The sequence below is a fragment of the Hippopotamus amphibius genome, chromosome 11, assembly GCF_030028045.1.
Source record: "Hippopotamus amphibius kiboko isolate mHipAmp2 chromosome 11, mHipAmp2.hap2, whole genome shotgun sequence".
In the NCBI taxonomy this organism is placed as follows: Eukaryota; Metazoa; Chordata; class Mammalia; order Artiodactyla; family Hippopotamidae; genus Hippopotamus; species Hippopotamus amphibius.
The window spans coordinates 76,135,992-76,151,276 of record NC_080196.1 but is presented as its reverse complement, the minus strand read 5'-3'; the positions used below and the strand labels follow the sequence as shown (position 1 = coordinate 76,151,276).

At 37.8% G+C, this 15,285-nt stretch overlaps 1 protein-coding gene across 1 annotated transcript in view; it reads right to left on the bottom strand.

Moving 5' to 3' along the window:
• ROCK1 (Rho associated coiled-coil containing protein kinase 1) overlaps nucleotides 1-4,194 on the bottom strand; it is a 151,107-nt gene extending 146,913 nt beyond the window's left edge. Inside the window, exon 1 of the mRNA XM_057698670.1 lies at nucleotides 4,063-4,194. Coding sequence (XP_057554653.1) covers nucleotides 4,063-4,155 — 93 coding nt within the window. The 5' untranslated portion in view covers nucleotides 4,156-4,194. The remainder of the gene's footprint in view (nucleotides 1-4,062) is intronic.
• Nucleotides 4,195-15,285: the final 11,091 nt, after the last annotated feature.

The window sequence follows — 15,285 nt, the reverse complement described above, 5'->3', positions numbered from 1 at the left end:
AAAAGGTCAAAAACAAAAACTTTAAAAAAAAAAGCTATATATTTTTATATAGCTATATAGTCAGATAGCTATATTTTCAAGAAATGTCAAACTTCAAGACAAATATATACCTAAACTTTCCACTCACCGGCCTTTCTTTTTCCTTTTTTTAATTTACAAATTATGGGCATTTCTCCCTCTGGAAAAATTAATGTTTATTACACTTCATCACTTACTGTTTCAGAAGTATTCAAAACTATTGAGAAATTGTTAACAAGCCTTGGATAAAATAATTGTAAAGTTTAAAAAAAAGTTGGAAAAAAGGAAAACATGTCTTGATAATCATTATAAATAAACTATAACATGGAAAGTAAGAGAATCATTACGACACAGGAAAGAATCTGATTTACACAAGACCAACGTTGAGAAATCTGGATGATCTAGAAGACAAATGAATAGGTACTATATCACCACAGCAACTGCAAACTATTTTAGCATTTACATTTGCAATATTAAAAATGGGCTTATCTAGTTTTTAAAATAAATTATGTGTTCATGGAAAGGTTGAAGAAATCATTTATCAGGGTTTCTCCCACCTATATTATTTTATAACCACTAATACGCAACAAAAAAAAGCTGTTTTCTTTGTGGGTGAGGTGGTTTAAAATATCTCTGCCAGCAAACGCTTCTGAAATCAAAAAGTGTGGGAACTTTCATTTCTGAAGAGTGAGTCTAGTCAAGGAAACCTAATATGACAACTTTATTTTCTGAGATTACCAAAAAAATATTAGAACTTGAGTGTTGCACATGGCACATAATACATACTGAATAAGTATCAGCTAAATAAAGCAACAAAGGCCAAAATAATAAAGTCAAGCAATTTTAAAAGGGTATATTGTTCCTACAATACATGAGATGTCCAAAGTCTAGACAGCAAACAGTAAAAACAGACCCACTGAAAAAGATGAAGCTGCCTGGTAAGTCATTCTGAATGGCTGAATGAATGAATGAATGCTTGATAATAAACATAAAATATCATGCAAAGAAAATTCATGCTAGATGCTACGAAACTGGAAAAAGGATTCTGCCTCCAAAGAAAAATTCAATCTTTACCAAGTTCAGATTAATATAATAAAATTTCAACAGCTATCAATAAACAATTAGGGAACTAAACAGAAAAAAGGGGGTAAGGAGAATATGTCTGTTGACTATGTTCTTTTAGGTCTTGGGTTCCAAGATATTTCGCTGTCCTAACTCTGGGAGGCCCTGACTGCCTGCCTACTTTCTTGACTCTTCCTCCTTGTTCTTTTACCCTTTTATCATTATATCAGTTTCAACTTGCATCTCTGTGCAAATGATTTCCAAACTGTTATCTTTAATTATGAGCTCAGTTTTGTATCTCCAATAGTCTACAGATCATGTCTTTGTGGTTGTCCCATTATCCCCTCAAACACAGCAAATCTAAATCTGAATTTATCTGTTGCCTATTCTTCCCCAGCAATTTCCAAATCTGACTTGTTTTCACTCATATTTTCATCAATCTCCCTATAACCCAGGCTTAAAATAACCCAGGCTTAAAATAGTCATCTAACTATTCTTTTTGGTTGCCCCTCCTCCCCAACCCTGCCAATCAAATTCCATCAATTCTCCTTCCCCATTATAATACTCCAATTTGGGGCTTCGATCATTTCTGGACTATCAAAATAATTTTTTTTAAAGCTGGGACGAAGTGAGAGAGTAGCACTGATGTATATACACTACCAAATGTAAAACAGATAGCTAGTGGGAAGCTGCTGCATAACATAGGGAGATAAACTTGATGATGGGTGATGCCTTAGAGGGCCAGGACAGGGAGGGTGGGAGGGAGTCGCAGGAGGGAGGGGATATGGGCATATGTGTATAAATACAGCTGATTCACTTTAGTGTACCTCAAAAGCTGGTACAAAAGTGTAAAGCAATTATATTCCAATAAAGAGCTTAAAAAAAAAAAAAAAACTTTCAATCTCACCCCATCTCCAGTCTCTTTCCACACAACCTATCCTGCACTCTACTACAACTTTCATCTTCTTCATTCATCCTTGCACAGTCTTGTTTATAAATATTTAATAGCCACAACATACTGAATAAAATTGAAGTTCCTTAGCCTAGCAATCAAATCCTCCACACTCTAACCCCAATCTATCCTTCCAACTTTATTTTCTGTTCCCCTTAACGCGTGCTAGCCCATTCGGTATCCACCCTCTATTCATGTTATCTTCCACTCCCCCTTTGAATACCCTCTATCTAAATTCTATACATTCAGCATACTGTAGCTCTCACAACTCAAGAGCATTCTTCCCTTCAATATCCAAGAGTGTATATTACCTATACCAGTCATTTGAAATTTATCAAATATTTTCTCAAGCTGTGAAGTGTTTTGCTTTACTTTTAGTGTATGTGGTATGTGTGTGAGATTAGGACTTCTTTTTCTAAATAGATTGGACTTTCAAGAGTCCATGACTTACATTTCCCGGTATTCTCCATATTTCAATAAATTTGTGAGGTTCCCACCAAATGAAGCTATGGCAAGAGGCCAGGAGACAACTAAAACAAACAAACAAACAAACAAAAACCCTACTAAACCCTCCCTGTAACGCTGCTTCATGGAATAAGGAGATACAAAAGCAAAGTAAAATCAAAAATATGTGAAAATTAGAAAAATATTAAAAGAAGAATTCGACTTCTTAAAACTTATAGAGAGCCTTCCTAGAAAGATATGTTCTAGTTTCTTCTCTCATTCAATTAAATGTTTTCAATTGTATTAAGCATCAACCCTCTTTTTTTGTTTCTCTATATGAAGAGCATTCATAATGTGGGTGAGACATTTCAAACATACAACCCACAACTCTTATTTTACAGTCAAGGATGCTTAGAGTAATTTAGAAAGTTTTGGGGAGAAACTTTCTTGCAGACCCATACACGTTAAAAAATATATACACAAGTATTTAGAGTAACTAAAATATATGTTAATTTTAAATGATCTACATCATTTTCCTGATTCAAGAAGAGATTTTAAAATGGTATTATTTCTCTGAATGGCATTATTTAGTTCACTTAATTTTAATCCCAAATATTGTGTACATCTAACATTAATTCCCTGAGAAGATTGTAAATTACTATCCATAGACACATTTCTTGCAACTTTAAAGATAATGTGGTTTTGTTTGGACCAAAATAGGATTATTATATAACGTTTACTTGTTCAGTAAAGGAAAAACTTGCTTACAAATAGTTTACAACTATTAGTATTAGGGAAAATTGACAAAACTTAAGAACTCCAATTATCTACAGATAATTGTTCATGCTATCAACCACTGAAGAATTTTTAAAGTAGTGTTTTAGCCTTTCACATCATAAAAACTTGAGGATCTTTCAAAAGTTATAATGTTAAGTACAACACCACCAAAAAAAAGGCAGTTGTGACAAAATATCTGTGCAGTACTTCTGTAATCAACAATATCGTAAAAGACGTTAATATCGTGATGACCTATCATCAGTTATCTTGGGTTTTTACACTTAATAAAAGTGCAAAAAGTGCACAAAGTTCCTCAGACTCAAATCACCTATGACATTTTGGCTCAAAAATCACTTCCTCAACATCGATTTCACATTGTCACAAGTCTAAAAATTAAACCCTTAAGGACCTAAATCGCTGTGAATGGAAAGCAGTCTTTATCAACTTAACTGTCAAACCGATCGGAAAGATTAATACTAAGAACGCCCTTCAGCAAACCATGTACGTAAAAATAACTCTGACGTGGAAACTTTTCATATGATGTACGCAAGAGAGGTTTATAAGTATCTTTTCTGTAATGACGAACTGAGTCAGAGCTAAAAGTTCAGAGTAGAGAGCCAGTTGATAAACAGGGCCACGGCATGAGATTTTAGTGGTACTCCAAGATTCTTCAGGAAAAACACCAGATTGTGGTGTTTTCCAAGATGATGCACACCTGAAATTTTCTTTTGCAGACAACCAGACTGAAAGCAAGAGGAAGCAAATAAATACAGAACCTCAGACAAGGAAAGGAGAACAGTGCTACTCACCAACAAACAATCTGAATTCACTTCCGATTTGGGATCCCGCAGCAGGTTGTCGATTTTTTCAAACCGAGTCTCAAAACTGTCCCCAGTCGACATGTTGCTGCTAGTGTGACAATACCCTCGTACCAGCACCAGCAGCGGAAAGCAATTTCAACCAACTTCCTCCCGCGGTGGGTTCGCGGCCGCGGGGCGGAGGAGCCGGAACCCCAGGGTCACCAGGTGCGCCCGGTTCCCCCTCTTCCCCCTCACTGAGGGGATCTCCGCTCTCCAGACCCCGGGCCGGGGGCGACGGCGACCCACAGTCGCTCGGACTCCCAAAGTCGCATCCCACCCGGCAGCCCCTCACGACAGCCGACAGCGCCGTCGCCACCAGCCCCGTCGCTCCGGCGAAGTGCTTCAGCCTAGCGGGCCCCGGACGCCTTCGCCATGGAGGGTTCCCGGTCCCGAGATGGGCAGGAGGAGGGAGAGAAGGAGAAGCAGGGTGGAGACTCCTCCGGGCAGCAGGGGAGGGAGAAGAGGAAAGGCGAAGGCGAAGGGCGGGCGCGGAGCTGTGCCAGCTGCCGCCGCCGCTCGGGCCCCGGGCCGGGCCCGCTCCGCTCTGAGGCGCTGCAGACGGTCTAGCCCCGCATCCCCGGCTCCACTTGGCCCGGCCCGATGCACCGATCCGCCTCGGCCAAGAGCTGGTCCCCGCGGGTTAGCCTCACTCTCCCATTTTGTCCCGGCGCTGCTGGGGCTGCTGCCGCGGTGTCCGGCGGGGCAGGGCGAGGTCGGTGCCCGATGGAGACTTGGGAGAGGACGGACTGGAGAGCGGGCGGTGAGGGAGACAAGAGTCGGGTCCCGGCGGCTGCTGCTGGGGGAGCTTCTGGGAGGTGCTGCGGCCCCGGCTGGGGAAAGGGCGAGTCGCGCGGCGAATGCTTGGTGGGGGGTGGGGCGAGGGGGGCCGTGAAGGACTAATATGTCCGCCTTCCTGTTCAAACAAACGGAGACCGCCGGCGCGGACTGCGCATGCGGGGCGCGGACGCTCGGAAGGGGAACCGAGCCGGCGCCGCGCGCGCGCACTCGGGCGCCTCCACTGGGCCGGGCTGGGGCGGGGCGGGGCGGGGCGGGGCGGGGCCGAAGGCGGGGCGCACCGGGGGCCCTGCGAGCGGGCAGGGAAGGCTGGCAGCGGGGAGGAGCGGACGGGGCGCGGCAGGCGGCACCGCCCTCGCCCCGGCCGCCTTAGAGCAGCCACGCAGGGCTCGGGAAGCGGCTGTGGGGATCCACGCGGAGAAGGAGCTCTCGCTGCCTCTGGCCGCGTCCTGGCCGCTGCCCCGGCTCTGCTTCCTCTGGCATGCAGTCTTCAGGAGAATTCTGGCAAAAAAGGAAGGATGGTTGTTATTGTTATTTTGGAGGTGTTTTTTTTTTTTTCTTTTTTTAAAGGCAAGATGCCTTTTCCCCGGCAGGCACCAGCATTTTAGCACCGGTGGAATCTGGTCTTCAGTAGTGCTTCATCGTCCGCCCTCCGTGAACCGCACGTCGTTTAACCCGTCTTTGCGTCCATGGGAAAATTACGAAGCAGTGCAGTACATGACCCTCCTAAAGCAGCGTGTGTGTCAGGGGAGCTTTAAACTGTTCACTCCGGAAGATACAGCCAATAGAAGTCAAGCTCAATTTAATTTAAAAAAAAAAGAAAGAAGGAAAAAAGAATCTCATAGGAAAAAATTAATATTTTTAAGTTATTCACACTAGTTCTTTCACACTATTAACACTCCCGCTGTAGTTCTTTTCTTGATGTGTCATCCTGCCATTTTGATTTCAAAACATTCAGTGAAACTTAGAATTGTGATTTTACCAGACTACAGTAAATGGGCATTGCCCATTTCATGCCCACATGAAAATAATGGGCATTTCCTCCTAATTCAATTGCTTCATTAACTGCGGTGTGAGAGAAGGCGAGATGCGTTACCCAATCTGCTGATAAACTAATGTTCCTCACTGCTTTCAGCAGGAGATCTGCCTTAACTCGTTTCTAATCAATCTTCAGTTTTGCTCATACGTCGGATAAAGAATTGCTAAAAATAGAAAATGTGACTATTTTACCCCACACTGGAAAATGCTACAGATGAACCAATTGTCTTTCTGTATAAAAGGCACTGTGCAGCATCTGAACAGTCCACCAACTTTCTTTTGTGAGTCAGAGGTTAGGAAAATGTTCTATTGTTTGAAAAATGTGCATTCTGTTTTCATTGTATTATTTAGATGTAAAATCCACTGTACAAATCAAGATAGGAAGTAAGTCCTCACAAAAATCATATCAGACAACAACTAGACAAAATTTAGGTATTTCATTAAATGCTTTTGCAGTGATTTTTCTTGGCTCCAGTATTTTAAGCCAGTCATGTGAATTAAATTTATTTTTAAGCATAGGGCTTAAAATAAAACTGGCAGTTGCCCTAAAATAAATTTCCTAAACCCTGCTTGTCCTTTTTTTATTACCATTTTTAGGTAGTCTCAGGAATTTTGTTGTTTCTCAGAGAACTGTGAGCATTATGCTGCTTTCCACTTGGACACGTGAAAAAGTGCAGGTAGGTAAGACAATACATGAGTGGCACTGATAAATGTAAGTGGGACTGAAAGCCCATCTGACAAAGCTACTAGAAATAGAGATGGGGGCCTCTATATTTTACTGATCTAGAAGATCAGTAATATCTTGTGATTGTAACCTCTCAATAGTTGTCTTTTACCATAAGATAGATGGACTCTGTATCAATATTTTTGTCTTCACCTATAATAAAATAGAATCATATGACATGAAGTTCCTTTCCAACTTTAAAATTCTACTGTCTAAATGTTGCTAGTCTCTTTAAGAGCATTGTGGATATTTGAGATCACACTTGAAGTTTCTATTAGAATCCTAAGTACAGTTGCAAACTACTGATACCATGTATAAATATAACAAGAATATAATATTAATTGCACATACTGAGTGGTTACTATGCGTTAGGCACTATTCCATACATAATGTCTCATTAAAACTTCAAAAGAACTCTGCTATAGTTATACCTACATTGTAAATAGGGAAACTGAGGTACAAAAAGATATGTTATTTGCTCAATGTCATGACAGACCCAGGTTGGAACAGAGGCAGTCTGACTCCAGAATCCCTACTCTTTTTTTTTTTGATTAATTATTACTTTTAATAAATGCTACAGAACAAATAAGTGGCTGTAAATGCCCTACTGTGAACACATATGCATAATGTTTTCTCATAACCAGTATAATTACTGCCATGGTTTTATATAGAATTGGTGGGGGATTTTTACTTTGTTGAAATTTTTTATTTTTACTAGGCTTTTAATTTAGAAATTATCAGTAAGTAGCTATATCAATTCATGACAGTTATAATTATTTTGTGGGACATTTCAAAAAACTTTGAAGTGACTAGAAACTGTAGCATAGTATCTTTTTCTGGGATGCTGAAGTGCCACTTGGCATAGATGGGGCTGACATTGTTGCAAAAACAATCACATGTACCATATGCCAAAAATGTCTTTTGTCAATCATTGTGCTCTATGGGAGAATCCCTACTCTTAACTGCTGAGTATGCTAACAATATCCAATCCTAATACAATAACAAGTAGTATTATTTCAGTTATATTATTCAATCACACAGATTTAAATGATTCCATGTAAAAAAGGAAATTATAAAATTTACGTGATCACTATGATTACAGTCCCTAGGGAAAGACGTGAACTGATTTTAGCAAGGTGTGAATAAAAAGGATCTTGACCTTGTTCAGTCACAGTAGCTTAACTAGAGGTTCCCAAACACTGTGTCCAAGAACCAGCGGCCATCCGTGGTGGAGTTGTTCATAAAGTAAGCAGTTCTTCTTTAAGACTGCCTTTCAATCTGAAATTTTCTTAACTACTTTTTTAAAAAAACTAAATGTACTTTCTTTTAAGAAGTAATAGTAAATGGTACCGTTTTTTAATGTTTTCACTTGGAAATTTAAAAATTACAAAGGTGGCAACTTAAGCAAATAGATGGTTAGTTATATTTTAATTTTTCTGGTTTTTGGAATTCAAACATCTGGAAGTGTTTAATTTATATGAGACTCATGTTAGGACCCAATAAAGAGACTGCAGTGCTGAAAGAATTTGAATGAGGCATATTTGGGAGAGATCATGGAAAAAGCAGGAAGATTTGGGTGTAGACTTGTGTATAGTGAAAGACAATCAAGTTGAGCATTCCTTTGCTTTTGGTTGTTTGGTAGGAAATAGATTCTGTTTAATGTTTATGGAATTTCTTTCATAAACACTGATGTAGTAGCTAGCTTCCAAGGATGGTCCCTAAAGAACCCTGTCTCCCAGTATTCATGTCCTCCTGGAGTACCCTTCCGCCCTGAATCTGGGCTGAGGCCTTATGACCTGCTTTAACCAATAGAATGCAGCAAAAATGGCATGGTGCCAGTATCAAGCCCAAACTTTGTGATTTTGCCTGGCAACTAACCATTTAGTGCTCTGGGAAGCCCAACTAAACTGAGATCACCCCACGGTGTGAGGAAACCCAAGCTAACTAACCACAGGAAAAGATCAGATGAAGGATAACTGAGGAATCCAGCAAACCTTGAGAACAGAGACTCCAGACTTATGACCCACATCGCGCCATTCCAGCAGTCCCCAGCCATTTGAAACACCCTAGATGACACCACAGGGAACAGAGACAAGCTAATCCCTCCAAGCACTGCCCACACATCAGAATCATGAGCACATAACAAAATGGTTGCTCCCTTGAGCCACTAAGATTCAGGGTAGTTTCTCAGCATTAGATAACTAAAACAATTGGATTTCAGGGGAAAAAAATATTCATAGTTAAATGTGCATATAGACATATGTTGAGAGTACCTTTCATACTTGTTTTATATTACCACTATACAAGGAAGTAGTCCACAATGAAGTGTTGTAAAGGAATGAGAAATTAACTCACATTTATTGTCTTTACTTCAACAAAACCTTTGTACAAAAGAAATGTAAAAACTTTTTGATCAAATTAAAGAATGGTTCCAGATTTTAAAAAATATTATAGTTATATTCACATATAAACACATTTTCACCTATATTTTTATATTTTTTTAGTGCATAATCACATCTATTCTGTCTTAAAAATGTACCAAAAAATAGATAGCTAGTGGGAAGCAACTGCATAACAGAAGGAGATCAACTAGATGGTTGGTGATGACCTAGAGAGGTGGGATAGGGAGGGTGGGAGGGAGGCTCAAGAGGGAGGGGATATGGGGATATATGTATAAATACAACTGACTCACTTCGTTGTACAGTGGAAACTGGCACAACAGTGTAAAGCTATTATGCTCCAATAAAGATCAAAAGGAAAAAGAAAAAAAAAGAATAGAAAACCAAAAGGAAAAGAACATAAAACTGTAAACTTGAGATTTGAAGTAAACTCCCTTGTAATAGATTTTTTAAAAAATGTATCCAAAATTCAGGTACATACTGTAAATTACATATCAATTGTAATTCAGTGCCATAAATTGCATGTGATTTCAAAAATGCATACCACAAATGTGTTAAGAATGTTATGTGGCTAAGTTCCTATAGAAACTGTAGCTAACATTTCCAAGAAAGTATGATACTTATTATGTTTCATATAACTTTCCAAAAGGGCATTACATTCATGTATGTGTGTAGAACAACTTCACTTGATTCTGAACAACTTTGGTAAACAAAAAGTTGTGAAAACTTAGGCTCAGTTCTGTTTTAAGAGGTTAGTTTTATATGATGAATATTTACGCTCAAAGTAGTTTATATGTACATACTTGTCTAGATTGTGAAGTGAATCAGGAAGAATATGTTCCTTTACCTAGGAGTGCTCTTGGGATCAGCCAAGCTTTTCTTTTCTTTCCACAGAACATTCAAGCTTGGGAGTCAATATGATTTGACATGGTTACATCTACAGCAGCCTAGGTGCTGCCTAGGCAGAGTTGGGGATGTGGCATCTATTAAGATTACTGCAAGGAAAAGTGTAGGACCAGCCGTGAGCACAGGGTGCCCTTAAGGGCTTCTCCTGACTCACCCTGGAATGCCTTCCTCTAACATCTGTTTTTCATTTCTTAGAAGCTGCTATTCCATTCAACTGCAAAAATACTTGCATTGACCCTAGAAACAGAATGGAGAAATAGAAGGAAACACATTTCTGTAAGGCAATTACTTCCCTGCTCCATGTTATTGCCATCTTGGGGACGCTTCTGTTCCCACACTCACAAGCCCAAGCATGTAAATGTCTGATACTACAATTCATTCCAAGAGTGGGGACTGTTACGTTTGTGGAACCCCTGAGATGGTGCATACATGACCGCAGTAAGAGAAGAATGCCTATATCAAGGAGATAATAACAGATACACATAGTAGGTCACATACTCTTTTTCATTTTTTGCAGGAGCCTCCTGTCAAAATTTCCCCTCCCATCCAGCAGCCCTCCACTGAGTCCCAATTGTGTGTTTTCTGGCCCATTGCTTTTTAGGTACTTACATCTTCCTCTTCAGGGCCCTTAAATTGGTGAATTTCCTTTTTTGGCAGTGACGGGCTCTTAGCTCAATGTCTACTTCCCTTTTTTTTTTTTCATAACAACTTTTATCACTCATCTCAGTCTCAGCTTTAAGACTTCCATGCCAACCAGGTGGAAATAGAAAAATATCTGTTTCCAACATTTCACCATTTCCCCTTCCCTTTCATCATTCAAAGACCTCCTGAAATATAACATCTTCCCTAAAATCCCTGTAACTTGAAGAGAGGCACTGATTCCTCATGTTCACCCGTCAACATATAAATATTATCCATATACACTCTATATATTCTTTCTTAATAACCATGACCCTTTATGAACTTTACTCCTTTTTATTTGCAGACAGTGCTAGTGCTCTGCTAGTTGAATTCATACATATGCTCTTGTTTATGTGTTCTTGTCATTGCTGCTTCATGCATTCCCTAGGGCATAGGCTAGGACTTTAAAAACAATAATCATGTTTTTCTTTTCATTATAAAAATAGTACACGCTTATTTTTAAGATTTTGGGAAATATGGAAAAGTAAGAGAACAAAATCCACCCGTATTCCCACCGCTCAATTACAATCACTATTGACAATTTTTGAGTTTTTCCTTTAATCATTTTTGTCCCCTGTAAAGGTTTTTTTGTTTTATATGCTGTATGTACAATTCTTATATACTGTTTTTTTTTCAGCTTACGTAATGGTTTGTATAAGCATATTTACCTTAAACATAACTTTTAATACCTGCATAATATTTGATTCCAGAAATTTACCATAGTTCATTTAACCATTATTATAAAGGGTGCTACTATAAACATCTTTGTGCATAAAGTTTTTTCTTTTCTTTTTTTTTTTATTTTTTTCCCTTTTTAAAAAAATTTATTTTTTTATTTTTTTAATGTTTCCAGTAAGCATTGCATTAAAATTTCCCATTTGTGCTTTTTTTTAAAGAACTTTTATTGAGTTATAATTGACATACAATAACCTGCATGTATTTAAAGTGTACAATTTGATTTTTAAAAATTTTTATTTTATATTATAAAATTTTTTCTTAATTGAGAATTATTTCCTTAGAAATGGTTCTCAGAAGTGGGCCAAAGCATTTTAAACACTTTTGATATCTTTTGCCAAATTGTTTTTCAAATAAGCAATGCAAGTTTACACTCCAGCTATTTATGTTTATGTCTGTTTTTATCATCCTCTCCCTGGCACTGGATGTGTCATTATTAACATCTTAGCTCACTGTTGTATTAATTTGCATATCTTTGATTACAACAAGGTTGAATATTTTGCCATAGGTTGTTAATTAGTTGTTTTTCTTTTTCTATGAATTAATTTATGATTTGTGTCTATTCATCAAATGGACCTTAGGATTTTTCTTATTGATTTTTATAAGCATAAATATGAATATACATGTGTGTATGTGTATATACGTAGGTATGCATATATATATGTATGTCTTAAGGATACTACCTTTGTTTTCGAATTGAAAATTTTTACCAATTTTTTGTTTATTTAAATATTTGTCAATTAAAATACATACTTTAAAAAATTCTGTCAAATCCATTATTTTTTAAAGGAATGTCTTTTATTATTTTTATGTTTAGAAAGTCCTCCCACCTTCCAAAAGTTTGAGATATATTTCTATTTAGTTTTCTCTCTTTTCCCCACCCTAACCACGGCTTGATTTCTATATATTTTTTTAATTTCAACTGAAATACATTTTGATATATTGAATAAGGTGAGAATCTAATTGTATTTTTTCAAATTGCTGAACAATTCTATCAACATCGTTTATTAAATAAACTTGTCTTTCCTTATTATATTACTCTCACTATCATACATTAATTATAATATCTATCTTTATTCCCAAACTATTGTATTTCATTGTAGATATATTAATTCTACCAGCATAATAATATAACTATAGCTAATGTAGTGTGTTTTAATAGCCCAGAAAATCTATTCCTCCTTTGCTACTTTTCTTTTAAAATAATTTCCTAAGCTATTTTAACCAGTTATTCTTATGTATGATTTTTAGAATAACTTTTCAAGCACCTCTTCACTCTACACTCCATTCTGTTACCATTTTAACCAAAAATATTGTAAATTTATAACTTAATTTAGAAAGAATACTTTGTGATATTCCATCTTCCAGTTCAAAAATTAGTAACTTTTATTTATTCAACAATTTTTTAAATGTTTCTTGACAAAGTTTTATAGATTTTATCACTTAAGCAACACATATTTCTCACTGGGATTATTTCTTTTTTTTTTTTTTTTTTTTTTTTTATTATTATTTTATTTTATTTTTTTTGGGGGTACACCAGGTTCAATCATCTGTTTTTATACACATATCCCCATATTCCCTCCCTTCCTTGACGCCCCCCCCCCGATTCCCCCCCACCCTCCCTGCCCCAGTCCTCTAAGGCATCTTCCATCCTCGAGTTGGACTCCCTTTGTTATACAACAACTTCCCACTGACTATTTTACAGTTGGTAGTATATATATGTCTGTACTACTCTCCCGCTTCTTCTCAGTTTCCCCTTCACCCCCCACCCCCTCCCATACCTCGAGTTCTCCAGTCCATTCTCTGTATCTGCTTCCCTGTTCTTGTCACTGAGTTCATCAGTACCATTTTTAGATTCCGTATATGTGAGTTAGCATACAATATTTGTCTTTCTCTTTCTGACTTACTTCACTCTGTATGACAGATTGTAGTTCTATCCACCTCATTACATATAGCTCCATCTCATCCCTTTTTATAGCTGAGTAATATTCCATTGTATATATATGCCACATCTTCTGTATCCATTCATTTGTTGATGGGCATTTAGGTTGCTTCCATGTCCTGGCTATTGTAAAGAGTGCTGCAATAAACATTATGGTACAAGTTTCTTTTGGGATTATGGTTTTCTTTGGGTATATGCCCAGGAGTGGGATTACTGGATCATATGGTAGTTCTTTTTGTAGTTTTTTAAGGAACCTCCAAATTGTTTTCCATAGTGGCTGTACCAACTTACAGTCCCACCAACAGTGCTGAAGAGTTCCCGTTTCTCCACACCCTCTCCAACATTTGTTGTTTCCAGACTTTGTGATGATGGCCATTCTGATTGGTGTGAGGTGATACCTCATTGTGGCTTTGACTTGCATTTCTCTGATGATGAGTGATGTTGAGCATCTTTTCATGTGTTTGTTGGCCATCTGTATGTCTTCTTTGGAAAAATGTCTATTTAGGTCTTCTGCCCATTTGTGGATTGGGTTATTTGCTTTTTTGGTATGAAGCTGCATGAGCTGCTTGTATATTTTGGAGGTTAATCCTTTGTCCGTTGTTTCATAGGCAATTATTTTTTCCCATTCTGAGGGTTGCCTTTTAGTCTTGTTTATGGTTTCTTTTGCTGTGCAAAAGCTTTTAAGTTTCATGAGGTCCCATTCGTTTATTCTTGATTTTATTTCCATGATTCTAGGAGGTGGGTCAAAAAGGATGTTGCTTTGATGTATGTCAAAGAGTGTTCTGCCTATGTTTTCCTCTAGGAGTTTGATAGTGTCTGGCCTTACATGTAGGTCTTTAATCCGTTTGGAGTTTATTTTTGTGTATGGTGTTAGGAAGTGTTCTAATTTCATTCTTTTACATGTTGCTGTCCAATTTTCCCAGCACCACTTATTGAAGAGGCTGTCTTTTTTCCATTGTATACTCGTGCCTCCTTTGTCAAAGATAAGGTGCCCATATGTGTTTGGGCTTACTTCTGAGTTCTCTATTCTGTTCCATTGATCTTCCTTTCTATTTTTGTGCCAGTACCATACTGTCTTGATCACTATGGCCTTGTAGTACAGTTTGAAGTCAGGAAGCCTGATTCCACCAACTCCATTTTTCCTTCTCAAGATTGCTTTGGCTATTCGGGGTCTTTTGCGTTTCCATACAAATCGTAAGATTTCTTGCTCTAGTTCTGTGAAAAATGCCATTGGTAATCTGATCGGGATTGCATTAAATCTGTAAATTGCTTTGGGTAGTACAGTCATTTTCACGATGTTGATTCTTCCAATCCAGGAACATGGTATATCCCTCCATCTGTTTATGTCATCTTTGATTTCTTTCATCAATGTCTTAAAGTTTTCTGCATACAGATCTTTTGCCTCCTTAGGCAGGTTTATTCCTAGGTATTTTATTCTTTTTCTTGCAATGGTGAATGGGAGAGTTTCCTTAATTTCTCTTTCTGCTCTTCCGTTGTTAGTGTATAGGAATGCAAGAGATTTCTGTGCATTAATTTTGTATCCTGCTACTTTACTAAACTCATCAATTAGTGCTAGCAGTTTTCTGGTAGAGTCTTTAGGGTTTTCTATATATAGTATCATGTCATCTGCAAAGAGTGATAATTTTACTTCTTCTTTTCCAATTTGGATTCCTTTAATTTCTTTTTCTTCTCTGATTGCTGTGGCTAACACTTCCAAAACTATGTTGAATAACAGTGGTGAGAGTGGACACCCTTGTCTTGTTCCTGTTCTTAGAGGGAATTCTTCCAGTTTTTCTCCATTGAGAACAATGTTGGCTTTTGGTTTGTCATATATGGCTTTTATGATGTTGAGGTAATTTCCTCCTATGCCCATTTTCTGGAGAGCTTTTATCATAAATGGATGTTGAACTTTGTCAAAAGCTTTTTCTGCATCTATTGAAATGATCATATGG